This window comes from Stegostoma tigrinum, chromosome 3, assembly GCF_030684315.1.
Source record: "Stegostoma tigrinum isolate sSteTig4 chromosome 3, sSteTig4.hap1, whole genome shotgun sequence".
In the NCBI taxonomy this organism is placed as follows: domain Eukaryota; kingdom Metazoa; phylum Chordata; class Chondrichthyes; order Orectolobiformes; family Stegostomatidae; genus Stegostoma; species Stegostoma tigrinum.
In genome coordinates this window covers 27225124-27237162 of record NC_081356.1, presented here as the reverse complement: position 1 = coordinate 27237162, position 12039 = coordinate 27225124, and the positions used below count along the sequence as shown (strand labels likewise).

General features: G+C 39.2%; 1 protein-coding gene across 2 annotated transcripts in view; it reads right to left on the bottom strand.

The window, feature by feature from the left end:
- The window catches only part of megf10 (multiple EGF-like-domains 10), a 165590-nt gene that overhangs the window by 55020 nt on the left and 98531 nt on the right, over positions 1-12039 (bottom strand). For both annotated transcript variants that reach the window (XM_048527988.2, XM_048527989.2), the window contains exons 9-10: positions 6389-6601; positions 203-377 (exon numbers count right to left, since the gene is read on the bottom strand). In XM_048527988.2, coding sequence (XP_048383945.2) covers positions 203-377; positions 6389-6601 — 388 coding nt within the window. The remainder of the gene's footprint in view (positions 1-202; positions 378-6388; positions 6602-12039) is intronic.

Here is a 12039-nt window from a genome sequence, read left to right as displayed (position 1 = left end):
GTCAGCACAGGGAGCAGATGTGAGAAATTTTAGTCAGCTGTTCTTCTGCGATGAAAAGGCTTGTCAACATTGAGGTTGCTTATTGTGGAACAAGACGGGTTAGCAGAAACGAAAAGGTTAAACTGCCTGTCAAACATGGTGTAATTTAAAGAAAAGAAAGAGCTTCACATAAATCCTTGGCAGCATAAACAAGTCCTGTTACCTTATACCCCGGGGCACAGATGCATTTGCCAGTTACGCTGTCGCAGTCAGCCCCATTTTGGCAGCTGCAGATTTGATGACAAGATACACCATAAAATCCAGGGGCACATGTCTCATTGCAGTATAACCCAGACCATCCAGGTTTACATGTACACTCGCCAGACATGGGGTGACAGCTGGTAAGAGAGGATAAAAGGCGCCTTAGTCTTTTGCAGCATAGCGATTAGCCTTATGAGCACAACTGTTTCACTTAAAACACTTGTTATTGTTTCCTGCCAGTCTCTGCTCTTGTTAATCACTCCGACAGAGAGGGGCTATGTCACTTTCAATCTTTTTTAAGCAAACCATTTCAAATGTCCCAAAGTTATAGCTTACCACACTGTCAGTGATGAGAAGCAAAGGTGTACAGGGTAGAAAGATTTCTCTGAATTAGAATCACAGTTAATAGTTATTACCTCTACAACCTCCTCCCATCCCACAACCCTCTGAGATCTATATGTTCCTCCAGTCTGGCCTCTTAGAAATGCCTGATTTCCTTCGCCTTTCCATTGGCAGCCATGCCAAAGCACTAAGATCTGGAAATCCTTCCGTGGCTGTCTATGATTCTCTCTCTCCCCCTATATGATGTCCTTTAAAACATACCTCTTTGACTGTACAGACATAAAACATAAATGCCAGAGCTGGCCAGGCTGCTATTCAAGCTTGTAATGAGATCATGGCTATGAAAGCTCTACTTTCATGTCCTATTCAATATCACTCAATCCCTTAATGTCCAAAGCATTCTCCACAGTCCCAAATAAAACAAAGGGCTTGTTGTTCCATGATTTAAAATTGCATTAATGGACCCTACTTCAAATTTTGGTTTGATCACACTCCTGTAAAGCGCCTTGAAACACTGAAGACTCCATTTAAATGCAAGTTGTTGTTGTGCTACAATTGAGTCTTAGCAGGTGTTAAAAGAGGGAACGCTGAAGATAAAATGGGATGGGATATGATGCCTTTATGGTTAGATAATGTGCCAACTATTACCCTCCTGGCTTAAATAAGAAAGGTAGATGCTCTGGCACAGCATTAATGACTCAGCTAAAGGGTCAGAGAGAAATCCTCCAACTTGCATTTAAATAGTGATAATGGGAACTGCAGATGCTGGAGAATCCAAAATAACAAAGTGTGAAGCTGGATGAACACAGCAGGCCAAGCAGCAAGTCAGGAGCACAAAAGCTGACGTTTCAGGCCTAGACCCTTCTTCATCTCCGATGAAGGGTCTAGGCCCAAAACGTCAGCTTTTGTGCTCCTGAGATACTGCTTGGCCTGCTGTGTTCATCCAGCTTCACACTTTGTTATCTTGCATTTAAATAGAGTCTTCAGCATTTTAAGGCACTTCGCAGGGGTGTGATCAAACAAAACTTTTTTCACTCACTGGCTTCATCTTTTCCAACATACAATGGAATGGGGAGACTTGGGAGGAAACATTGAGTCCGAACGCTTGAATCTTTGTGATGCAGACTAGACATGCAGCAGCCAGTTTTTCCCTCCTGTTAGTTTTACACCCAACAGCAAACACAAATGAAACAATATACGACATAGCTCTGCAATATTAAAGCTTCAACAATTCTGATAATTTTCAGAATATCTTGACTTGCCATTTTAACAGAATTGTCAACCAAGGCACATTCTATAACTTCATTAAAATAACAAGGTAAACAAAGTCAATCCAATGATTGTTTACCCAAAACTGAGTTTGAAGAAGCTGGTTGTGTATTTATCACTGGTGAGCATCATGACAGAAATCGATAAATCTAGGCAGATATAATGGGAAAGAAAGAGAGAAAGGATAAGGGAGGGAAGGAGAGAGAAAGGGAAAGAACGAGACAGAGAATGTCCTAGTACATGAATCTGTGATTTTTTAAACTCAGATCCAAAATATGAAATCACACGCCCTCACCTCATATTCCAGCTATGTCCATCCTCTCATAAACCAAGTCTAAAGATGAGGGCATAAGCCATCAGTAAGCCTAACTTGAGGGCATGCTTTATGTGTTATAGGCAGTAAACACATCATTAGTGCTATGGAACAGCATCTTGGAGCCAAGAACAAAGGCTGGGCTGATGTAGGGGAGAATTCCAGGTAGGGTTTGGAGGAGAATAGGTCATCTCTGATCCATGGGCCCAAAACAAAATATGAGTGAAGCCATTATGAAAACTCGTTAAAAACCTATCTCACTGATTGTTACAGAGACTCAGTTCCTTGACTCTACAGCATATTTTGCTTGATGCCTTTTCTATGCTTATTTATTCAGCTGCTGGTTCCATCTTGGCCTACCCCATCCCCTCCCCATTGCCACCATTGGTTAGGATGAGAAAATTATTTAAAAGCTTTGTGGGCAAAACAATGCTTGTCCCATGCACAATCATACCTCTTTAAAATTTACCCTAACCATTTTGCCCTGATTATTGTAAGTAAACACATATTTTTCCTTTCTAGTCTATTAACTGTAATCAAGGATGGACACTACCATATTGCTGAAAAACCAGAACAGATTTCCAACATGCAAAAATTAAGTGCTGCATATCTGTAACTGCGCAAGATGGTATTTTTGAAGCAGTGCAATTGTTACTTTGAGATGGAGAGGTACCGAGAATCTTTGAGTTAATATTGTCTGACAATAGCTCTCTGCAGTCTGCTACAAATCTGTAGGTGCAGGGCAGCCAGAAACATCCAGAGCGAGTGAAGTGAAAACATCTCTCTCTTCTCCTCGCTCTCCTTTTGGGCAAAAAGACAGAGAAACCAAGAAAGTTTAAAAGAATTCTAACAAGAAAAGACCTACGCCCATCTGATCGACTATCAATGTGATGACTGGCTATTGCTTTATAGAAAACAGGGTGTCACCAATGCTGAAGTCAAAAGAAAGAGACAATTTAAACAACTTTTGTGATCTGGACTTTTGATTTGAAGAATGTTGTTCGCTGTCTATACTTTTCTTAGTCATACATATGTATTTGGGTTTTTTTAAAAAGAAAAGGCTATAGTTTAAAGTGCACAATAATAAATTAGTAATCCTTTCTTTACTCTGCCATTTGTTTAACTTAAATGTGTTATAATATTTTCTGTTAATGCCGAAACGTGATGAGAATTGCTTTTGTGACAGCAGTCACATAGACAAATTGATTACATTCATAGCCTAATTGGGATTCCATGCATTTTGTGATGGCTTGTGAAATAGTGGGGCATGGTTGTCAACACAATGTTCCTGTGAAGTCAAATCATTCCTCCTGCAATTTTCTACCGTCACTTTCTTGTTTTTGATAAGCACTCAGATCTATGTCCTTTCTGGGATAGGACCAAATAATAGGAAATCATACAACAGTTAACTAGAATTATTGGCTTGTGAAATGAGAGATAATGGGAACTGCAGATACTGGAGAATCTGAGATAACAAAGTGTGGAGCTGGATGAACACAGCAGGCCAAGCAGCATCTTAGGAGCTGACAATTTTGCTGTCAGGAATGATTTTGGATATGTTTTTGGATATGAAAATAATGACAGGTGCATGTACCAGATTCAAAAACAGCTTCTTCCCCACTGTTATCAGACTTCTGAATGGACTTCTCAAATTTTAAATTTAATGTTGATCTCATTCTTTATGTGCCTTCTGTGCAGCCATAATATTGTATTCCTCGCTCTGTTCTATTACCCTGATGCACTCTGTATGGTAATGATCTACCTGCACTCCATGCAAAGGCAAACTTTTCACTGTATATAGGTACATGTAACAATAATAAAATAAAAAAAATTACAACATATCCGATTCTTAAACATTTGACAGTCTAGATGCTGAGAAAATGATTCCATTGGCTGAAGAATTCAAGAATCTGAATCACCGTCTCAAGAGAAGGAATGGTTCATTTGGAATAGAGAGGATAAGGAATTTCTTTCCCTGAAGAGTTATGAATCTGGGAATTCTCTACCCCATAAGATTTTGGATATACAGTTATTGGATACATTTAAGATAGAAATCAATAGATTTGGTATTCAGAGAATTAAGCAATGTAGTGATACTGTGTGGGAGGCTGAATTACTGTTGAACGTCAGTCATGATCCTGTTGAATGGAACTGCAGGTTTAAGGTACTGGTGGACTTACTCCAGCTCTTATTTCTTATATGCTTAATGTTCCTTGGCAAGCTGGTCACAAAACATAATGTGCTCCAGCACGGGGACTGTAAAAATGACTCAGTTAATCAACTGGAAGCTTGAAACCAAGGCCAGTGTGTGTACAGAATTCATCATCAAGCCAGTAATTGGAGTTGACAGTACAGACTGGTCTTGAGAGACTATTGTTCTCAGTTGTGCTACCTGTTCAGTGGGCAGCTGTCCCACCTGAAATACCTCTCATGGAAGACCGCAGCTGTTTTAATCCATGCAAATATTTTATTCAGAGGTGGGGGCAGTGGAGGAGGGGGTGGGGAGGGCTATGGTGCTGAGATCAAGAATATCAACTGCTTCAACCACAACTCAACCATGGGCTGTCGCAAATGACTGTCCACAATGTATTTCAGTGAGCAGGCTAGCTCAATAGTAGTGAATAAATTGACCGTTCTTTACTTTTATAACCTTGCTCCATGTATTTTAATTATAGTTCTATGCTCTGACAATACCGAGAAACATTTCAGTTTTCACTTGTGAAATTGTTGTCTTGTACACTATTGCCCCCTTGAAGAATACATTTCACTCAGTTACTGACAGCTGAGAAACAGTGCTTTCAAGTTATTCAAGACTGATGTGCCTCCCTCTGAGAGCCCGATTTAGACATCATCCTGTTTGATAAATGACATTACACAGGGCTTCAGTGAAATCCAGCTGCTACATTCTGGCACCATGAGCTAAAATGGAAAATACAATACTATGTACAGACACAGACAAAAAAAATATACTGGATGACATACACATTTGCTAGTTCAGTTAAGAACACATTCATATATGCACATGTGTGCATCTTACATACACACAGAGAGAGAAATACAACAAAAACAGAGTAAGGTAGAGATCACGCAGAAACGGAGGAAAACAGGTAGAAAGAAACAAAAAGGTGTCAGAAAGAGAGAGACTAATAGAGAGAAAGAAAGCCAAACAGACAATAGTGACATAAAGAGATAGGCAGTGAGAAACAGAGGCAGAGAGAGGTGGAGAGACAGGGGAACAAAGAAATAGAAACAGAGACAGGGAGATACTGACAGATATAACAGAGTTGAAATTGCTCAGCTCCAGAGTCATTGGATCACATGGCTTAAATAAATTAGAACTTCATAATATTAATTGTATAATCAGGACAGTGCAGCATGGAGAGTTTCATCAGGGTGGTGTCAGCGGGAAATCAGAAGAGTGTTACATTGGGATATCGATCATAGGGAGTGAAATGCTATTTTTGCAGCCCCTGATTTTACTCCCATTGAAATCATTGACGGATATTAATGGGACACGAAAAATCAGCATTCCACCCAATCCTTGAGAAACTCAAGATTCATTTCTGAAGAAGGGACCCTGGACCTCAAAACATTAACTCTGTTTGCTCTCTGTAGATGCTGCCAGATGTGATGAGTTTCAGCTGCAATTTCTGTTTTTGTTTCAGATCTTCAGCATCAGCAACTCTTTGTTTTACTTATTTGACCCAGTTCTGTATATTTCCCTGCAATAAGATTGGTTAAACTATCCTTTGTATCTGCTTCTTAGCTGATCCTGACCAACATCTCCCAAAATATAAATAAGACAAAAGGAATTAGATGGACAGCCCTAGGCATGCAAACACCAAGATTTCAGAGCTGGAAAACTATATGTAATTCCATCTCCTGTGCCCATGCAGAGCAGAATAGCTTACAGAATTGTGGATGATTTAGGTATGCTCCTTATAAAGTGGCTCCAATAACCAGGGTGAAACTAACTAAGAACAAAATAACCAATTAACAGCACATTCAGTATCACGAACAATACTATATTGCAGCTTCAGTTTCAGGCCAGCAAGTTAGATAGAAAATGTACAGAAACTGCATTGGTGCCATTTGGCAGTTTTTGCATTCATTTTGATCCTTATTTCAGTGATGACATTGGTGTGATTGAATGGTCAAGTTCATAATATAGACATTCCAACGTTGTGTTTTTGCACTTTTAGCTGCGGTCCACTCACAGCTTACCTCAGTGTGGTCTCTGGATGGCAGGGACAGCTTTTGTCACAGTTGATTCCATAAACTCTGTTGGGACACATCCGAACCTCGCAGGAATCTCCTGTGAAGCCTGATTCACAGAGGCAAGCACCATTGACGTGGTAACACTCGCCTCTATTGAGGCAACTACACCTCTCAGCACAGTTTTCTCCATATGTTCCAAAGGAGCACTGATCCTGACACCTTGTGGGAAGTAACACACCATTGGAAAAATTAAATGACAAGCAAGGGCAAAGTTTTACATCTAGATGAAATTAACCTGGAGTTTACAGCAGAGATAAAGGCTTAATTGATCTATGCCGGAAAATATTCCCCACCTCATGCATCCTCCCACCCCTCTTCATTGCATCTTGTCGACATATGCTTCTACTATTTTCTCACTCATGCCTGTCTAATTTCCCCTTAAATGTATCCATTCGCCACACTGTCTAGAGAGGTTTCCTCCAACTAATTTATTCAAATGGCTAGTTTCTGTGTTGTAAATACCATGTAAAGTTATTCTTAAACAATTAAAGAATAGTGTTCCTAAACTACAGTGGAAATTTTGAGCAGCCATAAATCCATGTTTAGCATGGATGGCTAATGTACGTTGATTTAAAATAAAATTAGCTCTTTTCTTTAAATGGTAGTTAGTACAGTCAATTTTCCTATTTGAGCAATCTATTTACAGGCAGCAGGGTAAAATTACTTTGCCACTCAGATTCTAGCCTAATCATGACCATAACACAATGATGCACTTGTCAGTTGGCAACTGTTTTTGTCCAAGGCTCAAAATTTGGACAAAGCTTACTCTATATCTGTTGTGAATTAGAAAAAGCTCTGTGACATCGACCCTTTTTCTGCTGGGGTACAGTCTTAGACAATTTGACAGTAAGGTGATGGATTAATATCCTCACTGTCTAAAAGCACTAATGAGTTAATGTTTCAATACAGTCTTCAAGAAACAGAAGCATTTCCCACAAAGCAGATTAAACTGCAAATGCGTGCTGCCCTTTATTACTTACTGCATTCATTCCAAGATGTTTATCCATGTATAAACATTTTTACATTAATATTTTCAACAAATACTCAAAAGACCATGTTAAGAGCAAACCATTGTATCATTGTAGTAAATGTGACTGCATCTTATGAGTCTCTAAAATTCATTATCTCATTGTAATTATCTCAAACCAAATACACAATAAAAATAAATATCTTGGAGATTGACACATAGAGGTCTTATTCAAGACAGGAAAAGAACAAAAACATCATAAAGTGTGCACACCCTGTTAATAGACTAACTATTTTGGGCATGCATGGAGTAGTAGTAATTTTACAAAATGCTGCTATGATCAATGAGGGGAAAGTTTTCATAGCTCAGGGTTTCATTGTGTAACATAAGGTGAATGGAAGATCAATAATTCTGGATAAATGCTGCCTCTTTAACCAAATGAATCCATTTAATTTTTGGTGGCATGAAGTTCTGTGTAATCTATTTTCAGTTTGCTGCTGAAGGAGTCAAAGCTAATTTGCACAAAGTGAGTACCCACAAACAGCAACATGAAAACCACCAAAAATCTACTTTCACTGATGTTGATGTGTTGAAATAAATATCAGTAGGATAACAGGGAGAGTCACCTGTTCGTAGTTGAAATAGTAACCCAGAATCTTTTGATGTGCACCTAAGAAAGCATATAACAGAAAGTACATAACAGACCTCATCCAAAACGGGCGGCTCAGTGGTTAGCACTGCAGCCTCACAGCGCCAGGGACCCAGGCTCGATTCCAGCCTCGGGTGACTGTCTGTGCGGACTTTGCACATTCTCTCCATGTCTGAGTGGGTTTCCTCTGGGTGTTCCGGTTTCCTCCCACAGTCCAAAGATGTGCAGGCCAGGTGGATTGGCCATGCTAAATTGCCCGTAGTGTTTAGGGGTGTATGGGTTATAGGGGGATGGATCTGAGTGGGATGCTCCAAGGGGCGGTGTCGAATTGTTGGGCCGAAAGGCCTGTTTCCACACTGTAGGGAATCTAATCTAATCTAAAATACGGCAACTCTAACAATTAGTGCAATGCATCAATATTGCCACTGGAGTATCAACCGGAATTGTGTGCTCAAGTCTCTGGAGTGAGACTTGAACCCAAAACCTTCTGGCTCGGTCATTGAGACTGCTACCCACTGAGTCATGACTGAAACAAATATCTAACCTAAAGTTCATAAGCCCAATGGTTGCAGTAGCCAGATAATTAGCAGCATTGAAACGACATGACCACAGCACACATGGGTGGTTTTGCTGCAGAGCTTCAGCAATCTATTATCAAAAGCTGCAATGTTTGAATCATTTAATCATGAATCACTACATTAAAAGGAATAAATAGAAAGTTTTTTTGCATTTAAATAACCCAAACTTGTTTTTTTTGATCCATAATGTAATTTTAGATGAGTCATCTGGAACTAATTAAACACAAATGTTCATCCAACATCTGCTCTCTGCAAAGGAACAAAATACTTGACTTAACACTGAAAAGAGTAAGAATACAAAAACAAAATATATTGAGAAGTGCTTGCCTCACCACGAGGAGTGCAGCTGCTTAGAGAAGTATACCAGTGCCAACGCCTCAGGGTAATTAGCAATTGGCATTCAACACAGTTTGGCCAAAGGCACCAACATACCAACAATAAATTAGAATAAAAGCAAAAAAGCTTGTGATTAAATTAGATAGCAACAGCTCACTTCCTATGCAAGTTGAGAGAGAACTCAGATTTTTTTCTTTATCACTGATATAAGTCATTGTGCAACATGAACCATGTGCACTTAAATTTAAAAAATCTCTTGCTGGTTTTCAAATCCCACCATGGCCTCAGCTCCTTCGTATTTCTGTAACTTGCTCCAGCCCTCGCGTCCTCCTGGATATTTATGGTCCTCTAGTTATGGCCTTCTGTCCCTCACCTGCTTTCCATCAGTCCACCATCAGAGGTGCAGCCAACCGCCGCTGAGTCATAAGCAATGCAATTCCTTCTCGATGTCCCTCCATCACTTTCTGTATCCTTCTCTAAGCTATACTTTAAAACCTATCTCACTGACCAGGTTTATTGACTTGCCTAATATTTCCTCATGTTGCTCAGTGTCAAATTTTGCTTGGTAATATTCCTGAGGAATGCTTTGGGATTACATTAATGAGTCCAGTTTTAACTCTGTGTTAGTGAATAGTTTTTAATTCGAGATCAAACTTGGCCTAACAGCACGGCATAAATGCAACTTGCTGTGGTCCTGCTTATGCTTTAGAAGGTGCTCATCATAAAGAGCTGAGACTCAGATATTCTGCATTAAACTCTCCCTTGACTGATGCAAAATAATTACAAAGAGTTTTGAAAGAACAAATAAAGTGTAACTGTTTCCACTGGCAAGAGGGTCAGCAATCAGAAGTCACATAGATATAAGGTAATTGATAAAGGTACAGTACCAGAAAGCAGATGAGGAGTTTGCTGAAGTATATGAATCAGCTTTGTTGTTGGTTATTTAACCTCATTAAACCCCAATGCAAACATATCTTGAAGCTACATGATAAGCTACATGGAAATGACAGCAAGGAATACTCCCAGTAATAGCTACACTGCCGAGCAGATCCTTTTAGAAGTATAAAGAAGATTTCTTTACAACTGGAGGTGCGTTTTAAGGCTGAACCACCTAACTGCATTGACCACCCTGTTAAGTTTACATCAGTTGATTAAAAATAATGGGTGACTGAGACAATGTTTGCAGGTTTTACTTCGTAAAATTACAAAGTACATGTTCCACAACTTAACAAGTGGCCCAGGTACGGTATTGCAAACACGTTAATGCTAATACTAAGCTTGAACTGTAATACATTCAGTTCCATAGGCATCAGGGAGAAGGCATTACTTCTTTCCAGTGATCAGTTTTTTTGGCTTTTGCTTACTGCATTCTCTGGGTAATTGGATCTCCTTGTCTTTAGCTGTAGCTGAGATTTTCCTGGGGTGAGCCATTTCCAAGCCCTGTTAGTCAGGCCTTACCCTTCAGCTCAGGTATGTTTTTCAGTTGTAACCCTTTGGCTCTGTAACCTGATAGCGGTATTCCAATGAGGACAATTGAACCTCTGGGAACTCAATGAACAACAGAAGTGTAAGCTAATTTCCTCAACCAATTAGATTTAAGAACTGAGAAAAAGAGAACTAACATGTATTTAGGTTGTCTTTTATAACCTGGAGATGTCCCAATGTGGCTTTGATTCAAGTAAATAATTTTGCCATGTAGTTACTGTTTTAATGTAATTAGTGCAGAGCAAAACAGCATGACAGCTTTGTGGTAATTAGTTCATTTATTTATGGTGATATTGATGGAGGGATTATTACTCGCCATGATACTAAAAAAGAATCCTGATTCTCTTCATTGAAATAGTGCCACGGGATCCGTTATACCCATCTAAGGGGCAGACAGGCCCTCAGTTTTATAATTCATTTGAAAGGTGGCAGCTCTGACAGTGCAATACTCCCTCAGAACTGGAAATATCAGCATGTGCTCATCTCCTGGAGTAGAACTTGAATTCACAACTTTCTGACTCACCAGCAAGAGTATCACTTGCTGAACCACTGTTGACACTAAAAGAAATGGGGTGAATTAGAATCAATTAAAATACAGAGAGAGTAATAAAAAGCGATAGAAAGCAAGAGTGGATTAAGACAGAGAGGGGAAAAAAAAACAGAAAAGGAAGTAAAAATTACCAGTTTAAAATATATATAAATAAAAATCTCTAACAACAATTTACCAGCTGAAGGAATTAGATTAAGTTGTTCCTTTTCTGGGCAGCAGAGGTTGGGAAACAAATGTATCCTCTTACCGTGTTAAGTATAAAGCAAGCTTACTGTTATGGGTTTAATCAGAAATTGATGAGCTAATGTTACAACTTGATGAAATTTGCGGGACTTTGGAGTAGGGTGCTTTATCAGTGAAAGTAATAGCCGATTAGCATAAATCATCTTGAAACTTACACGAATTCACATTTCAAAGGACACCTCCTGCCTATCATGAGTTAGAGAATCATTTACACATTAATACTGGAGATCAGTACTAAACTAGTCCTTTTTTTGACAGCAAACTTTGTTTTGTCTTTTTATGAGTTGTATTACCCTATCATAAGACTTAAACTGGACATTTTATTCCTTAGCATTTCATGCTATAATAATAGATATAATCATAGAAATATACCATTCTATCAGATTAGACAAAAGCAGAAGCAAGCTCAGAAACATAGAAAATAGGAGGAGTGGGCCATTTGGCCTTTCAATTCTGCTCTGCTATTCAATATGATCATGGCTGATCATCCAATTTAGTAATCTGTCCCTGCTTTCTCCCCATATCCTTTGATCTCTTTTGCCCTCAGAACTATGTCTCATTCTTTCTTGAAAACATTCAGTGTTTTGGCCTCAGCCACTATCTGTGGCTTTCTCCTCATCTTAGTCTTAAGTGGGCCAGGCCACATCCTTAAACTGTAACCCCTAATTCTAGACTCCCTAGTCATCAGGAACATTCTTCCTGTGTCTACCCTGTCTGGCCATGTTAGAATTTTATAGGTTTCTGTGAGACTCCCCTCATTCTTCTAAATTCCAATGAATATAGTCCTCA